Source organism: Azolla caroliniana, unplaced genomic scaffold (genome assembly GCF_043228905.1).
Source record: "Azolla caroliniana isolate FFs.n. ecotype wild unplaced genomic scaffold, voAzoCaro1.0.p SCAF_13, whole genome shotgun sequence".
In the NCBI taxonomy this organism is placed as follows: domain Eukaryota; kingdom Viridiplantae; phylum Streptophyta; class Polypodiopsida; order Salviniales; family Salviniaceae; genus Azolla; species Azolla caroliniana.
In genome coordinates this window covers 19,522,617-19,540,795 of record NW_028230448.1, presented here as the reverse complement: position 1 = coordinate 19,540,795, position 18,179 = coordinate 19,522,617, and the positions used below count along the sequence as shown (strand labels likewise).

Below are 18,179 nucleotides of genomic sequence, written 5' to 3'. Positions count from 1 at the left end.
CCATTCTGATGCTCCAGTTCTGCATATGTCGAAACATTGAGAGTAACCAATCGACGGAAGCAGGCGGGCGGGCGACACACATGACATGATATAGTTCCCGATGGTTCCGTAGGTAATTCATTACTTTATGAAGAGCAACTAACTTGATAGGTGTTCTCCCCAAAAGAGGAGGGAGTTTTCATATATTTGATTAACAATTTTTAGCAATAAGAATTAGATAAAACTTAATGATAAAAAAAAATAGAGAAGAAAGAAGAAGGAAGCCATATACTTCTTCTTCTTCTTTGTTCTCATTCAACTTAATGATAAACTTAATGATAAAAAAAATAGAGAAGAAAGAAGAAGAAGGAAGCCATCTATATATATATATATATACTCGTTCGCATTCAACTTGGCTCGATCTCTGTTTTTTCAGAGAATAGCGTCTCCTTTGTTCCTTCGTTCTTCTTTGATCGTCGGAGCTCTCGATCCATGATCAGTTATTCAGACGACTCCATTAGTTCATCAGGATCTGCTGGCTTCACACCATGATGGGTGGACATCGGCACGATGGAGCTTCTCCATTACCCCTGGGATTGGACGCTAGCCCCGCTCCTACTCGTTGGGTATGTTATTTTTCTGTTTTTCCTTTATATTATTATTATTTTCCTCTGTTGGGATCTTGATGTTCAAGAAAAACGTTTTTTTTGGCAAATAGTCAAACAGACTTTTATTCATGAATCAGAAAATTGTGTCAAAGTGAAAAAATGCCCAAAATCTGAAGGCATGTTTTGTTCTAGAATGTTTTAAACTCGAAGTTTTCATTATTATCATCACGTTGAATTTTCAAATCACACAAAATTCTGGGTTTCACATTGAACACTATGATGGATGAACCTTTGATGCATAACTTCTTTCATATGATTTTGTTAATATTTTTTTGTGATTCGTTTTTACGCTGTTTTTGTATTATTATTATTTTCTTTGTCATTGATTTCTTTGTTTAGACTGGAGCAAGCACCATCTGGCCTCATGATCCACCCTTTGGATGGAGCTACTGTGTTATGATACCATCGTGGATTGAAATTCCTGACCCGAAATTGGCTGCTGGACATGACCATTCTGAAAGATCAAAGACTACTGTGGTAAGCTATTGGTCTTGAAGACACCTAGTTTCAAAATATATTTGAAGATTAAATTTTAAAGAGTTGTTTGGGAAAAATAGTGTAAAAGTAATAGCAGCCTATTTTAATATGCTGAGCATAATTGCCACTTTATATAATTGAAATCCATTATAAGAAAATCTATAAATGACTCATTTTTCATGTTTTAAAAAGGGTATATGGATTGGATAGAAATTGTTGTTTTAGTTATAAAGTTGGATTTCTCCATAGGGAAACTATGAGAAAACATGGCTTTTATGCACTTATTAGAAAATTTAATGCAGCATCCTGTGGAAGCCTTGACTATGTAAGCCGTTGGAGATTAGAATGACCAATTTTTAATGTATAAATAGTGTATATTGTGTCGGTTAAGCTTCTGCTTTTTAATAATATGGTTCTCAATTGGACAATCCCTGAAGTTGGATATTGCCTATCCAGTTTGGGCCCCAATCACGATGCCATTTATAAGCTAAGGCAAGATTCTCAGAATATAGCTTTGTATTGAAACAAGACCTTACACAACATGCTAATCAAGATTTGAAAGCTTTATAACTGACGGTTTCAGGTTTAAGTCTAAAACACTGGGTTTGAATTTTTCATTAAATTCCATATTTTGATGTTGAGATTATTACACTAACAGTTATCTGGTACTTCTCTCCTAAAAACTGTCTTTACAATCTCATTTTTGACAACGTAAGGAATGAATTCTATAACATCGGCTTATAAAAACAAGTGCTGATGAAAAGATGATTTCTTGAATTGACTAAGATGGGAATGGCTTAAAGGCTCATGAGTCATGATTTACACTGAGTTTTCAGTTATAAAGCCGTGATGGTCTGTGAAACAACTCAATGTTGGAAAAAAGATGAGTTCCTTGAATTGGTATGGATTAGCAATCACTTAGTGGGTCATTGATTGTAAACACTAAGGTGACATAATTGGATTTTTATTCCCTGATGCGAATGATCTGAATTCTGAACATGCTGTGTGGTACATCCGGTAGTTTCACTCTGTGAATCTCTGCTGTTTAATCAGGAAGAATCTATGCTGATGTCTGAAGTCTCCTATAAATTGTAGGCCTCCATATATGTAGAAGACCATGCATGGGAATCCCTTATCTAGCCACTTTATTTGCAGAGACTAGATTTTAAGTTCCCATATAGGGCAATATCATGCATAAGAATCCCTCATGTAGCCACTCTATCTGTTGGACCCAGATTCCTAATGTTGACTAGAATGCCTCTGAGTCAAATATGGGTCAGCCTCTACATTGATCATGATGTTCAGTAATGGTCATTCCCTCCTGCAAATGTGGGCGCAACATCCTCTTATGAAGTTAGTGCAGTGTCTCATAAAAGCAAAGAGAGAATATCACTATTCAGAAATATTATAAAATTTCTCAGTGGCAATATTATATTTCGGACATTCTATCACAATTTTGGTGAAAAACTATGAAGGAACAGACATCTAAACTTTCTCTGTTGTATGAGCATTTGAGCCCATCTCTCACATTCCGTTGGTGATGCTTCTCACCCTCTCATAGGCTGCCCAAAGCCTTGTACGTTTTTCGTTTTGTTAATACATGGATAGAACCAAAGAACTGTCACTGCCAGCCTGGGGGATAGGAGATTAGCCTACCCAGTCATGCACCATCTTCACCAAAACTGTTGAACCAAAGACTCTTCTCTCTCAGTTATATTTATCGTTTGTTGGACACACTAGTGGTTCTGGGGTGTGTTAGAGACATTTATAGCCCAGGCTAATTTGGGTATTTACTGTCATGTTGATTGCTAGTATAATTAGTTGTTTATGGAGGTCAGAAGGGGAGCGTATACCCATCTAACTGCCCCTCATTTATGGAGTCCTCTTCATGCAGCCAGCCAAATACACATCATACCAGTTTAAAAATCCCCCACCTACATTGCTGGGGATAGTGCTTTGTAACAGTTGTTGTCCCTATATGTCATGCTGCCCCCCGAACTTTAATATATCATCATTATAATTGTGATGGAAATATGGATCCTTCCTTGTCCAACAGTTCGAATGAGATCAGAAGGAAGATCAGAGAGAGACATCCCAAGGCTTGTAAGAACTAATAAAGCATTGGGACGTCTCTCTCTGATCTTGCTCAGGAGTTTAGGCAGGGAAGGATCCTTGCCATCGTCCACTGCCTCCTTGAGGCTCAGGCCCTTGATCATTATCATCTCTTCTTCTTCTTCCACTTCCTCTGTCCACCAATGGTAGGAAAACATTGCCATGCAAATGGGTTTGCAGGTATAAATACACATGATATTACTTCCTCTAAATATAAAGTTCATCTCGTAGCAAAAGGTTTCAAGAACAAGGCGTAAAACTTGAGTCAAACTTTTGACATGAAGAAGTTGGGAGATGCAAATCATATTATCTGTTTGTGCATTTCTCATGACAGGAGTAAATGTTTTATTTATTTGTCTCAGTCTGAGTATATAGCCAAAGTACTTGAGAAGATTGTTTCTCAAGAAAGTGCTGTCACTCTTCTCTGTGTTTTGTTCCGTCTTGTTTCCTCTGTGTATCTTCTTCCTCTGTCCTTTCTCCTCTTTTTGTGTGCGAGATCCTTGCATTTGAGACTCATAACAATTTGAGCCTTTCTTTGGCTTTGCTCTCTTTTACATTTTGTCTCATTTCTTTCCTCCACTGTCATTCTATGGTATTGCATATATAAACCCAAAGCTGAGAAAATATAGATTGTTTGAAGTCATATATGGTTTGTCAAAACTGCAGTTGTTGAAGTATTAATGAAAGGTTTTTTTATCCAGTTTTTCAGGGTACTGGTTGGCATTCAGTCCCCAGAGGGTGTGAGCACACTTCATGGGATATTGAGGCGATTTAGTGACTTTCTGAAACTAAATGATTCAGTATGTCCACGTGACTTCAAATTTGTCTGCTGTTTCCATTTGAGCTGTTGGATGTGTTTATGACTCAATTTATGGATGTAATTTCATAGTTGAAAAGGACCTTTCCAAAGAAAAAACTTCCGGTACCCCCTAAAAAGTCACTGAGGCAGATAAACCATAACAAATATTACCTCCAACAGGTATAAATTTGAATTGTTGTCGTATTAGATAGAGGAATGAATGGTACAATCATTCTGTGGGTTTCTCATTCCTTCATGAAAGCAGTCTATTGAAAGAGTGAGTAGCCCCTACTCTCTTTGTCAAATGCTTTTGTTTGGGGCAATATTGTAGGAAAATCAAAATCTGTTCCTTCAGGCTTGCAGGCTACAATGCCTATGTTTCTTGACAATTTAAATGATTTCTCACATAAACTTTCTCTCTCAGCGAAAGATCACACTATCGGAGTGGATGGTTAAACTTCTTGAGGATATTGATATTTCACGAAGTGCCCCAATTGCAACTTTCTTGGACCTGGATGATGCTGCAAAAACAGCCATGCCAGGTGAGTGAGTTATGTGAAGAATACTTGGGAAAATTCTCTACACTATTTAGCTGGATGCAAGCTATAACATTTTGTGCCCTTTATCTGTAAGCGGATAAAGAAAAATATAACATTTGTTTTGTCAAACTATCTGTCCTTGTAAGCATTGTCTGTTTCTAAGGAAGCAAAAGTTTTCATTTGTGATAAGTGTCAAAACCTCTGTTACTTTTTCTTTGCACGTTATTCCATCATGTGAATTATGATATTATACATGGTGATGGGTTTTTTAGCTATAGAATATTCTTGCATTTTGCTGTGGACAGAAATATGCACATTAACATACTATCTTCCACATGACTTGATGCTATGGAAACATAAAAAACTGAATGGAGGTCATTTTAGGTCATAAAATGGTCTATTAAACCTAGACGAACATCAATGAAACAATGGTTTTGATATGACTTTTACTTTTATGTTTAATTCAAATCCTTGTGTACTGATTTAGATTTTTGCTGTTTGTATTTGCTCTTCGATCAAGAAAGACACTGACAAGCAGGAGCTGCAAATTTGGCTTAAGAAAGGCATTGACAAGGAAATATACACTCAACCATCAGAGAACGATTTATCAGAGGCAGAAGACAATCTTGCCTTGATGGAACAAACTACAACACAAGAAGGGATAGCATCTCCCATTGGTATTGGAAAGTTGAGCTCATGGCATGCGCGTAGAAACTCTATTGATAGTAATACAAGCGAGTTAAGCTATGTTAGTGGCAGTGAACTCTCTTTTCCACCTATGGGCAGTGATAATAGAGACTCTGTTTCAGAGGGATATCCCAGCCTTGATGTGGAGATAATAAAATCTGTACACGCTATGTTGCCCATTGATCAGAGAGGCAATGTTAGAAGGGTCTTGTCAAACTTACATAGGAGAATAAGTACAGCAAGAGCAGATGTGGAGGATTTGGTTGCACGATTAAACCAAGAAACTACTGTAAAGGAGTTTCTACAAGCAAAGGTAAATTCTAGTAATTAATTATTCCAAAGAATCCTCTTTCCAGAGAGTAACAATCATGGTGTCCTGAAGGTCAAAGACCTTGAAATTGAGCTTTCCAAAGTTAAGCAGAAGGGCATGGAAAGCTTGCAACATGCAGTAGCTATCGAACGGGAGGGTTACATGAATCTTCAGTGGGAGCTTGAAGAGTCCAAGGTTGCCCTTGCTAGAGCCGAAAAGGAAGCAAAATTAGCTCAAGTGAGTGACTATTGCCAGAAGCTTTACGACATATTTCTGATCTTCAATATGCTATTGTTGAGTGTGATTGTTATAACAGGAAAGTAAATCCCAAACTGAAGAGCAGCTACAAGCAGTCGAAGTTGAAAATACAAAGCTTACAAATGCATTATCTGAAATTAAAGTGAGACTTCAATTAGTGGAATCTGAGAGAGATAATATAAGAGCAAAAGCGATGGCTGAGACAAGGGTACTCGTGAAGGAGGTCAAAGCATTGCGGAAATCACAACCAGAGCTCAAACAAAATTTGGAAACAGCCCTGAAAGCCAACACAGAACTAGAGGTAATATTTTAGTTGCTACGCATAGGGTTCTATGCATATTGAGACATGCAGTTGTTGAAGAATCTTCTAGATGTCAATTGCAACTTCCCATTTATCAGGAATCAGTCAGTTGTAGTAGTTACCCCTTATTGAAAAGTCTCTATGCCCTCATCTCTTGATTATTAATGGATATATAATACTTTACTATAGTCTGTTGTTGGTACGATTCAACTGTGAGAAGTACATATGATAATCAATCTGTAAACAGTCAGAAAATTTCCACCTTCTAAAAAACCTTAATCAATGAGGGCTTACTAATAATGAATCACATCATCTCCTGATAATGCCTTGAAATGTTATTTTGTCGGATGTTCATGTTTCCCTAGTAATGAATTTTTTCAGATCAGAAAAAGGCAGTTCCCAACTTAGCATCATTCAAAGAATTCATATAAATCCATTCCCATGTTGATTTTGGCAGGAAATAAATAACTTTCTTTTAACGAATATTTCAGGCAAAGTTACAAACACATCAGAAAAATAAGGAAAACAGACTCAAAATTCTGCATGAAGTGGAAGCTTTACGTGAGAGGCTGCAACAATGCACAGTTGATTTTCTTGCCAAAGAGGATGCGAGGGAGGTTGACAACAATGCAGCTTTGACAGATGCTGCCGATTTGCTCATGACATCAGATAGCCGAATAGGCCTCCTTATAGCAGAGGTAGGCTACTTAGAATTTATCTTTTTTACCCAAGTGAGATCACTCGCTGACAATTTGACTTGATAGTTTTGCTAAAGTGAGAGAGTTTCATAAATTTTGTATCTGGCTTTTGGAATGTGGTATTTGTTAGGAATCTAGCATGTACCTTGGACTAGGGATGTGCAGTATGATGCCTCACTACCTCTAAAATAGAGGAAAAGAAGAGGGAGAACATTTAAATGCGCAAAGGGATATTTGACCCATGTATATCCACCCTGGGTCTAGTGTTGAGGCTGTAGCAATGAGATTGTGCATGAATATAGGTATCCAGATTAGATAGGATATACCTATCCAAATTTGTGCAAACAGGCCTATGTCTAGTCCTATAGTGACTGATGTTCTTGCGCTGCATTAGAGATGTTCACTACAATAGCTCAAGCTTGCTGCCACTACTAGAATGGAGGAAAATAGGAGCTGAATGTAAAATAAGTGGTTGGCCCTAATATGTATCTTTCCTATGGCTGAGATCTAGAGTTGGTCTTGATGTTGACTTCAAGTTGGAAGTTTATGTGTTGTACACAGCATATTCTCCATTTTTAATACTTACATTTTTGTGATTGGAAAATAGGAGAAGTTTTTGCTTACAAAGGCTGAATATTGATTAGTATAACCATACTCTATTTGTGTTAGGCACAACTTCTTGCAGAGGAAGATGATGCTGATGCTGATGACATTACTGAGGAAAATGACAATACGACTGCAGAGTCAGACAGTGAGTTGGTTAAAGGCTACAAGACAATGAGAAAATTGTTGACTGACATCTTTATCGATAATGCGCACTTGCATAAGCTGGTCAATTCATTGACATTAAAGACACTCATCGGTGACTCCAAAGCAGACAAGGCTCTGGTAAATGAGGCAGTGCCACCGAGAAAAAGCATGCTGTATAGATTCTTGTAGGCATCATTCTTTTGTACAGAGTGGAAAAGGCATATCTGATTGTTATTTGGTGAGACCAATGATATAACAACATGAAGAGAGGCAATAACCATTGAATGTATAATTGTTGGTTGGATGAGAGTGAATAGAGCTTGAAAAATCTGTACGACATAACTTGAAATCCCAGCCTTGGAAGTGCGGAAATGGGAGCCGAGTTTTTTCTGCGTTAGAGTTTACTTGTGTGAATGAAGCAGGGAGAAGCCATTTAAAATAGGTCCCTGTCAAATAGAGTGAATAAAAGGAGGATTTGGTTGAATCCACTGAGAAAAAACAGAGTTGGTCAAGAAGATGAAATAAATAATCAACACAATGCGTTTGGAGTTCCACGATACATTTGGTATGTATTTCTGTTTTTTTCAAGCGTTTATTTTTATATAAAGAAACTCTGACATATCCCTGGGATTTTCTATTTTCCCAAAAGGCCTTCGCCAACCCCAAAGAGAGAAAAAGAGGGTGAAATCACAGTGTAATTGATCAAATAGCACATATAGTGGAGAAAAAGGGGATGAATCAGTCATAGAAGTTCTCGGGGGTTGACTCTGGACATTTAGGTGCATTCAGGCTGAGAAATAAAAGCTTGGGTGTATTTTGGACTTGTTTCCTATCATATATATGCATGTATATACATATGTAATCTACTGATCTTTTCATTGTATAATATTTTACCTAATGCTAGTAATATAAAATATTGCAAAACTAAATCTTTAGCCAAATAGTTCCCACTGCTTGTTTGTGGTTGAGGCCAGCACTTTTGACAGTGGCTATCTATATGTACATCAAAATATGTATGTGTGCTTATATATCATTTTTTCTTTGATATTCTGCAAAGTTGACATGTTTTTCTTTACTCTGAAGAGATTCAATAAATTGGTTCACTTCACCATGTAGATATTTTTTTGAATGTTTGTTCCAGCTCAAATTGAGGGGTGTTATCAAGATGCAGTTGCGTAAATGTGGTTCAAACTTTGAAACAGAGATGCAGTTGAGTAAATGTGGTTCAAACTCTGAAACAAAGATGCAGTTGTGTAAATGTGGTTCTAACTTTGAAAGGGGAATGTTAACAATTTTGCTCAGTTGAGATGAACATGGAGCTCGAATGTAATAGATAAAAATGATAGTGTCAGTTTTATATATTTTGCTTCGGGTAAAAAAAATACAACTATTTCCATGTGTTGTCTCATGCACACTTGTTCCTGTAAATAATGTGCCCAAGTTCATAATTAGTAACCTGCAGACTACAGAATGATGGAAGGATCTCGTCTTATATCATTAATCATTCCATTTATGAATCATTACATTGATATTTTCATTTCATTTAAGTTTCAGTTTATAATGATTACCATAATTGAACTCAATTACTTGGGATCATAGAATGAACCATATGAGCATTCGCATTCGAGAATGATTCAATCAAACCATATGGTAAATCATCTCAAAGTTGGATTGGATTGACTATGGTGTATATTATATATTGATTCACTCTCAATCCCAATAAGTGGACTCTAATCCATTGTGAACCACCAACATAAGTATGGTTGCAATATTTGCATTGTATCACATGCATACTTTTGGGATGCTTCTTAGGAATCAAGACATCTCTATCATCCTCACTTTAGAACTTTACAAAAAAATGAGTTTGAACTGTAGAGATTGAATCAAAATATGTCATTATAAATTATAATCAAACATTCAAAATCTCATAAAACGTATATTCGAGAATATAAAGAAAACATGACATAGGCAATAGTAGATTAACAACTTACCACTAGGGTGAACTAATTTCTAATAACAAAGAAAAAAAAGAAATGATCAAAAACTTATAAAACGTATATTCGAGAATATAAAGAAAAATGACATAGGCAGTAGTAGCATAACAACTTACCACTAGGGTGACCTAATTTCTAATAACAAAGAAAGAAAGAAAGAAAAAAAAGGAACATGACACTAACATAAAATTTTGCCATGACATAGGCAGTAGTAGCATAACAACTTACCACTAGGGTAAGCTAATTTCTAATAACAAAGAAAGAGAAAAAGAAAAAAAGGAACATGACACTAACATAAAATTTTGCCATAACACTAATAAGAGGATATGAGAAAGTTGGGAATTGGACCCAAGACACAAGTAATAATAACACAATAACTCACCACTAGATTGTACTTAGTTCTAATGATAAGAAGAGAAAAAAAAAAGAAAAAAACTATAATAACATTAACATAAAATTTTGCTATGACATGGTACTAACGAGAGAGAGAGAGAGAGAGAGAGAGAGAGAGAGAGATGAAAAAATTGGAATCAAACCCAAGACATAGACAACAATAGCATGACTCCTTACCACTAGGATGAGCTAGATTTGTAAAACTAATAAATGAAAAAAAATAAAAATAAAAGGAACACGCATTTTTCCCTTTTCAAACATGTTCATTTCTAGACGTTTTCAAACATCATGTGTGTAGCTTTATTAAAAGCTTCATGGTGTATCAACAATTTTATGTTTATCTATGACATGCACGTGTTGTATCAAATATCTTTGCATGGTTCTTGATTTTTTGAAAGACAGGTATCTATTTGTTGAGGCATTCAAGATTATTATTGTTATCAAAGTGAAATCGGCTACGATGCATATAAGGTGAAAGACATGTGTATGACTTTGGGAAGTTCTCACAAGAATTTGCAATACAATAGAGACATAATAAACATATAAAGGGCATAGTATTGAGCATCTCACTAAGTGCACAAAAAAGTAAAGAAGGAAATATCACAAGAAAACTATAGAATAAGGATGTGGTGATGATGCTCTCACTAAATCAAGGTCATGGTATACACACAACATGCTTCCCTCAAACCTTAAAGCAATAGGCCAAGGGAGGCATGTTCTCACAAACAAATTTGTGCAAATTCTTTTCCCAATATGTTAAGGTCATTTGTTGGCTACATTCCCAATCCTTAGGTAGACTACCTGGTAAATGCATCAATAATACTCATGGCATATCATTACCTTACGTATCACACACTTCTTGCTAAAATACATGGTGTGTATTTCACAATCTTGCTAAATTAGACCTATTCCTAAAATACCTGCTAGTGTATTTTACGCTGCTTTACAAGATTTAGTAGGAAATATGTATGTTCTACATTGGATTTTTATTAGAAGTGATTAGGCTAAATACATTTTTTTAGGGTTTAAGGTTTATTGATAGTCTTTCCATTTGTCTCAAGTTCTAGCAAGAACCACCCCAAACAATGGTCCTCATATTCCATACCATGCATAGCGTGTGAAAGCATTCAAGATTATTATTGGTTAAAAAGGCAATGGTATGTCTCGTGCATTTCTTAATAAAGCAATACAATGGCAAACATAATTTTCTTCAGTTTCCACTCGAAGAAGACAATTGGCAAATTTTTCTTCCAAAGGTGTGCATATATATTTGCTTACCTCAATCTCTGATTGAGTGACGAGGTCTACAATTGCCTACCCGTTGAAGATCAAAGAATGGTAAATTATAACAGTGCATTCAGTACATTGTATTCTTATCCAGAATCATATGTTGTATTTTCTAGAAAATTTATCCACTTTTAATTGTATATTTATACTTGGCTACACAATTCTTGAACTTACTCTGAAGAATAAAGAATGCTAAAAGATGTTAGCGCATTCATACAATTTTGTGTTCTTATCCACTATCATATATTATGCTGTCTAGAAAATATCAATGTTAAATTATATACCATCTTTGTTATACAGCATTTAAAACACACTTGAGTGAATGTCATATACAACTTCATTGTTTAATACCCCCCATAAATGTTTTGGGGTTTGGACAGGTACCACTAAACTCTGCTTGTGAGAAATCGAACCCTGGGTGCTGCATAAAAACACGAAAGATGGGTGTTTAGAAATTTTAAAAAATCTAAGCCTTAATATTTCATTTTGATGCTTTAAATATTTTATCCTTCACAAAGAAATGGTGCCCATAATCTTTGCCCATCTAGCATTTTCGCAGATCCAACACAAACTGGGTATGACATCTGTGTTTTTACTACTGGATTGCAATAATGATTTCAGTTTTGGAGCAATATATCAAAGACTGCTTAATCATTGAACAATGAAAACTCTAGTGACTTGATTGCAAAGAAGCCTAGGTAATTCTGTGTTGGAAATATGCATCATTGTAAGCGATATGCAAAGAAGCCTAGGTAATTCTGTGATTCCAGCATCATTGTAAGTGATATGACCAAGATAGATAATATTCATATGAACGGCCTTTCATTGTGTGACCAACCTTTTAAAATGGCTATCAAACTGTAAGAGTAATGATAGACTCAGTAATAGTAACGTCATGGAAAACCTATTCTCAATCAATGCTACCAAAGTGAGAGAAGACTGACTAGCATTCCATAAGTTATCTGAAGCTAATAGAGAGGTTAGTGCCAATTATATACATCTTCTTCCTGTTCATGTCCCATTAGTCTATTAATGGGCTTTTCTCTATAAACGAATAACTTTGTAGTGTGTTGGTAAATAAGATATGCCATCATACTATTGACATGAGGCTATAGGTACAGCCATCTGCAAGAATATAATATATATTATATGCATAGATTACAAACAACTTTACAAATTAATGGTAAGACTAGGTAATGTAAATACAAAGCTCAGATAGAAACCTCCTCTTGGAAACGTTGGAGCATAAGCCGGCGTTGCTCTTTATCAACAGTATAAGGATCCAATTCACCATGCCCCGATATCACAGAAGGCCAAGGTTGTCCTTTTTCCCTTTTTTGTAAGTATATATGCATAGTGTCATCCTCTATGTCAAATAAGGAAAATTAATCAACATAAATTTATGTTATCAATTAGCAAGGTATACCTACTACAATATAGAATATGGAACCTACAAATGTACAAAGTTCAAATATGTGTATCATAGCTCAACCATGATAAAGCTAATATGGTTAAATTTTAATAAACTAATAATCAGAGTGGAAGAAAATATGGAAAATAAGGTCAAAGGATGGGAATATAGATGCAATTCTGGTAGATTGCACTTTTCCTGACACAGATTCATTTACACTCAATTCTGACTCTAGGATGGAGCCATATAGTTTAGCCAACTGATGCCTAATCATGATTGTCCTATAACTTTTTGGCATCGTGGGGTCTCCGGCATCATAATCTTAAGCCTTCCTAAAATGTATCTGATAGATGGTGTTTCTTACATTTTGTGGACTAAAAACAGTGGATTCACTGGGCATGAGCCATGTGGGCAGGGGCCGCCTGGGGATATTCATGGCACAACTGAGTTCAGGCCAGTTGTGTAGTAGGTTTTCCATGATCCTATACTTTCCTATCCTAAGAATAAGTGGTACACATGTGCTTCAAAATTTAGCCAAGTGTGATAATTATTTTGTGAGTTCCTCAAGGGGCGCGAAAGGACCCAAATCTAGCAGGCCATTGCACATTCCACAACTATATACATCAACTGTCTCCACGGTAAATTGGTATTTAGCGAGTCCACTCTCGTTCTTAGCATATATATCCTTTGTGCGTCCATTCTTCACCTCAAATCGTAGATGTGTGATCTGTTGCCAACCCAATAGGTCTACCAAAGATGGTGAACTATTTTATTGGTATAAGAGCTGGAGGTCCCATCAGGCATTCATCTATGCTTGCACCTCCTTAAACAGATAAATAGAACTCTGGCTCTAGATTCATCTCTTCCCACCCTCCATGCTGAAGCAAATGGAATATTTATTCCCTAATCTTTGTTCTAAGATTCTTGCCATCTTCTTGTGGGATTCCTTTTCCAGCTTAACCAACAACATGAGCTTCCTTTTGCCTGCTTCTTCTAATGTAAGCGTTCATCATTCATTGTATCTGCTGGTGTTCCTTTTTTCTTTCTCACTAACTTTGTCCAAGGAGTGATTGCTTTAATTATTTTCTGAGCATGCTCAGCATGAGCTTTTGGCATCTTTGGCCATCTTTGCTCATGTCAGCATTTACATCGTCTTTAGAAGATGCATTTTCCATTACGTCTTATCCTTTTGTAAATCAAATTTAATAGCTACTATTTCAACCTTCTTTGAGGATATTTCATCTTTTAGGTACTATGCCATGTCATCCTTGAGGTCTAAATTTGATTTCTTTGTGAAACTAGTAAACCTTGCAAAGAAACATTTCAGAGATTAAGCTAGCATTTCAGAAATTTTGCAAAAATGAAAAAATTAGGGAAACATTTCAGAAAATGCAGAGGGCATGAACACAGAGATTAGGTAAACATTTCAGAAATAAACTGATTAGGCAAATATTAGAGAAACTATTGAGCAGCTCTACAAAGAGAAAGAGAAGGATCTTTACAGATATGGGTGATATAGAGCTCCAGGATTCCGATGGATCCATGTGACGGAATGGAATGATTTTGGAGATGGTTTACAAGTATGAAGTGCATAACTAATATGTGATGGGTAACTTTCTCATCCAGTTCGAAGTCCTCTATTGTATCACATTACAAAAACGTGTGTTTTTTCCTGTTCTGAATTTTTGACACAGCATGTTGATTTGATTTTGGTGAAGTGACAAACAAATGACAAAAGGGATTATTCACTACTAATTAATCCACTTGATTAGTAGTTTCCCTTCTATTACATAGGATCTTAAACTAGTCAACGACACCTTCCCTTTCACTCCATTCAATTAATCAAGCTTCACAAGGGCCCTGAGAATCGGTAGCATTGCCACCATCCTAGCACCACCCATCAGAGTCTACTGCCACCTGAACTCACCTTAACATCAACCCAGTTGATAGACTCTTCTATTTCTGACAAAGCCTTAACAAAAATGGTGTTCATGACCATCATTGACAAATGCACACATGCACATACAATTTGTTACCGTCCCCAACAAATGTATTAGAGTCTAACTAATTAAGTAAGCAAAACATGAGGAAGTATAGACCAAAGAAAAGAAAGAGGGGTGTCAAACCACCCGATCACCCCCTAGCAACAGCATAAGACGAACCCAAACCTCCTTGATGTCCCATGCTATCACGGGTTGATGTGAGTTGTGCCTATGTTCTGCAAGGATCGTCCGTGCTTAGCTAACAACAGCCATAGCCACACTGACATAGACTCAACATAAGTCAAGCCTCTCTAATAAAAAGGTAGCTAGTCTTCTTATATAGGCAAAAACCCTAGGCCCTAGTGTGTTCAAACACACTTAATAGTAATCTCATATTGTAGTATTGAATATTATAGTTCATACCCTCATTACTTTCGGAATTAACCCGCACGTACTCATCATAAGATTAGGGAACACTGCAGAAAAGTATCTCATGATCAGTTATGGTTATGCAAGTAACAAAAGGTCACTGGGAAATAGTTTCAAAATATTTGAAACGTGAAATGTCTCAAGGTTTTATTTCTCCTAGGTCATAGTTTAGAACCAAGAATGGACTCAGAAGAGGAATGCTGTTTTACTCATGAGTCTGAGACAAGCAAAGAGGGATTCTCAATCCCAGCTTGAGTTGAAAGAAACTAGATGATAAAGCAAGTTCTGATCATTTGGGTTATTACAGTTTTCTTTCTCCTGGTTCATAGTCGATAGTGTCTTGTTTCTTACAGAACAAGTATGGATTCAGAAAAGGAATATTGTTCTACTCATGAGTCTGGGACAGGCTAAAACGAGGTTCTTGAACCCAACTTATCAGGTTTCTTTTAGAATGAGCATGAAGATCAATCACTGTTATTGGAGGTTCTGGCTGCATGAGAGGGATCTGCAAAACGCATATCTTGGCCTGTCATTGTCCAACTTATTTAAGGTGATGGACTAACAATGGATGAAGGTTTCACATATATCTCCCCAGGTAAGGAAAGATTAGTGGACTGGCACCATACAAATCCAAGGGAATCACAAAGATGGGATAGGGGGTGGCTCCTTGGCATATGGTAGGATGTTTTTGGAAAGAAGCAGAAAACAGCATATGGGAGGGTGTTTTTGACCCCTTAGAGTTCTGTCTCTTCTAAATCTCAGCCTCGTAACAGTCCTGAGAAAACAGAACCACAAAAATCTAAAGACTTCAAGGTTCTGACCATCTTTTCTACACAAACAAGTGTATCTAGGCTAACTTCAATATTAGAGATGACTACAAGACCAAGAAGTTGTTCCATCATAATTTCATCACAGATGATAAAGTAATTCGTTTATTTCTTTGTTTCAGACATGACCAGAAACTATGCTGGTAATTACATCAAATATAAAAAATAGCATAGTTTTTCCATGTGGCAAATACACATCGATACAAATCCACAGAAGTATCCTAAAACATAAACACATATGAAAGAGCTTGGAATGCAATATAAACATGTTGAGCCTCAGTTATCATCAAGTTCAGCCACAACACTCCATGGAGTTGAGCTTCTGAAAATAAAAAAGAAGGCAAAAAACAACACTCCCTGAAAAAAGATTTATGTATAGTTTGAGGAATCGATAAACTAAAAATAATTTTCCCACAAGTCCATATGCTGACATCTAGAGTCATCTTCTTTCCCAGTCATACTCGTTCCTTTTAGTCCATTCAAAGAAGTTGACTGATTACAAACAGAAATGTTTGCAATGGGGCACATCTACAATACCACTGTTGTCTGACTAGATGTGTATGTTATCGACTGGATTGTCTAGGTGCAGGAATGGTCAGGGTCATACCCAAGTGAGAGATAAGATTTTTGTCTAAGACCATTTTGAGGATCAACTTTTGCATTCTTTTCCCAAAAATTCCAAGAAAAAACTTCTGAAAGGCTTTTCCATTGCTTCTTTTGTTCAAAACATCCAGAGGATAAATGACTCAAAAAGAACAAGATTGAATTTTTATCTTGGAATGTAACAATCATTTCTTGCAGCATCTAGTGCTTGTTGACCATGATTCTGAGAAAGGAAGAACAACTGATTCTGCCAATTTCTTAACTAATAGTTAATGCAATTAATATTAGCATTATAGCATTCTCTCATCTTCATTTTGCTGATTCAATCCAGCAAATGAAGGGAGAATTCTTTTGTTTATTCACAATAGCTGTTGCAGCCACCAAAGCTGCCATTGGATTAGACATTGCTCTCATTATTCCGAAATAGAAAACTGATTTGTTCTGGTCAATTCGATTTGTTAAAATGGTATTTGATTGGATTTTTTCCCATATCCGATCAAATTGATGTCAGTTTCAAACGAACTGAAGTTGCTAGCTCTTTTGTTTACACTGTTAGAAATAGAAATAAGATAACTGAAGAGATGAGGGAGGAGAGCTCTAACCAATTGTCCAAAAAGATCCATCAAGCTTCACAGGACCAGCCAAATCATGCTAAACATGAAGAAAACAAAACAAAACGGAACAAATTAAAGCAAAAGGTATCTTAGCTAACTGAGATGTAACAAAATACGAGATATAATATAGAATTCTTACATACCATGAGACATAACATACAAAAAGAATTTATACATGCATTAAAACCCAACAAGATGTAGGATATAGGAAGGAATACATGGCATGCATACATTCACAAAACACTACATACATCACATATGTACATCCATGCCATACATACACGAAAAATGAGTTACAATGGAATGATTATGTACATTGAGATATGGTGGATTTCCTTTGATCCCAGCCTCTACATGCGTGGACTTGATGGAACAACAAAAGAGGCGCTTTGGCACATCCTTAGGTAAGTCTATGTACAAATTCACCTCATCAAGGGTCTGGTCCCATTCGAAGACAGTCCGTCCTGCACAGAAAACGTTAAAAGGAAATTGAGACCGAAAGAAAGGAGACAGGGTGAGAATGAGAGAAAAACAGACAGAAAAATACACAAGAATAGAGAGAGAGATAGAGAGGGAGGGAGGGATGGAGAGACACGTAGTTGAAAACCTTCGTGCAGGAATTTGTGTCTCTGCGATGGAGCCAATTTGTCTGCCATGTTTCGATTTTTGATATCGAAGAAGAAGAAGAAGAAGAAGAAGAAGAAGAAGAGGTTTCTATTGCGTGCGTTAGATTTTGTTTATACATACAATGAATGTATATGTATTAGTTTTCCTTCCTTCCTTCCTCTTCTTCTTTTTAAAGGCGCTATTATTTGCTTTGTTTGTTGGCTCATTAGGTTGAGAGCGTTTTAGATGAAAAGCTTAGATGATGATCATGAATCCTGATCATGATCATCATGATATGAAGCTTTTGGTGATGATCTGGTGTGTGCCATGAGCATATCATGCTACGTGAGGAGCTCTCAAGCATTCAACAAATCAATAGTCATATATATATATATGTATATATATATGTCCTGGCAACTTACGGTTGAGGAACGTGAAATGGGCAACCACTTGAT

The 18,179-nt window shown here is 36.3% G+C and overlaps 2 protein-coding genes across 2 annotated transcripts; one reads left to right on the top strand and one right to left on the bottom strand.

The window, feature by feature from the left end:
• The first annotated feature begins 361 nt into the window (after positions 1-361).
• LOC147856561 (PX domain-containing protein EREX-like) lies at positions 362-8,986 on the top strand. Its single transcript, XM_087329193.1, has 11 exons — positions 362-605; positions 987-1,124; positions 3,938-4,036; positions 4,126-4,215; positions 4,460-4,577; positions 5,099-5,574; positions 5,644-5,808; positions 5,888-6,130; positions 6,622-6,828; positions 7,498-8,143; positions 8,720-8,986. The coding sequence occupies exons 1-10, from the start codon at positions 528-530 to the stop codon at positions 7,765-7,767; spliced, it is 1,884 nt and encodes a 627-aa protein (XP_087185319.1). The 5' UTR covers positions 362-527; the 3' UTR covers positions 7,768-8,143; positions 8,720-8,986.
• Positions 8,987-11,428: 2,442 nt separating this feature from the next.
• Positions 11,429-17,855, bottom strand: LOC147856560 (HSP20-like chaperones superfamily protein). The gene is made up of 5 exons (XM_087329854.1): positions 17,726-17,855; positions 17,434-17,582; positions 17,107-17,155; positions 12,476-12,618; positions 11,429-11,673 (listed from the first exon to the last, which is right to left on the bottom strand). Exons 1-5 carry the CDS (start codon positions 17,772-17,774, stop codon positions 11,590-11,592), a joined length of 474 nt encoding a protein of 157 aa, XP_087185980.1. The 5' UTR covers positions 17,775-17,855; the 3' UTR covers positions 11,429-11,589.
• Positions 17,856-18,179: the final 324 nt, after the last annotated feature.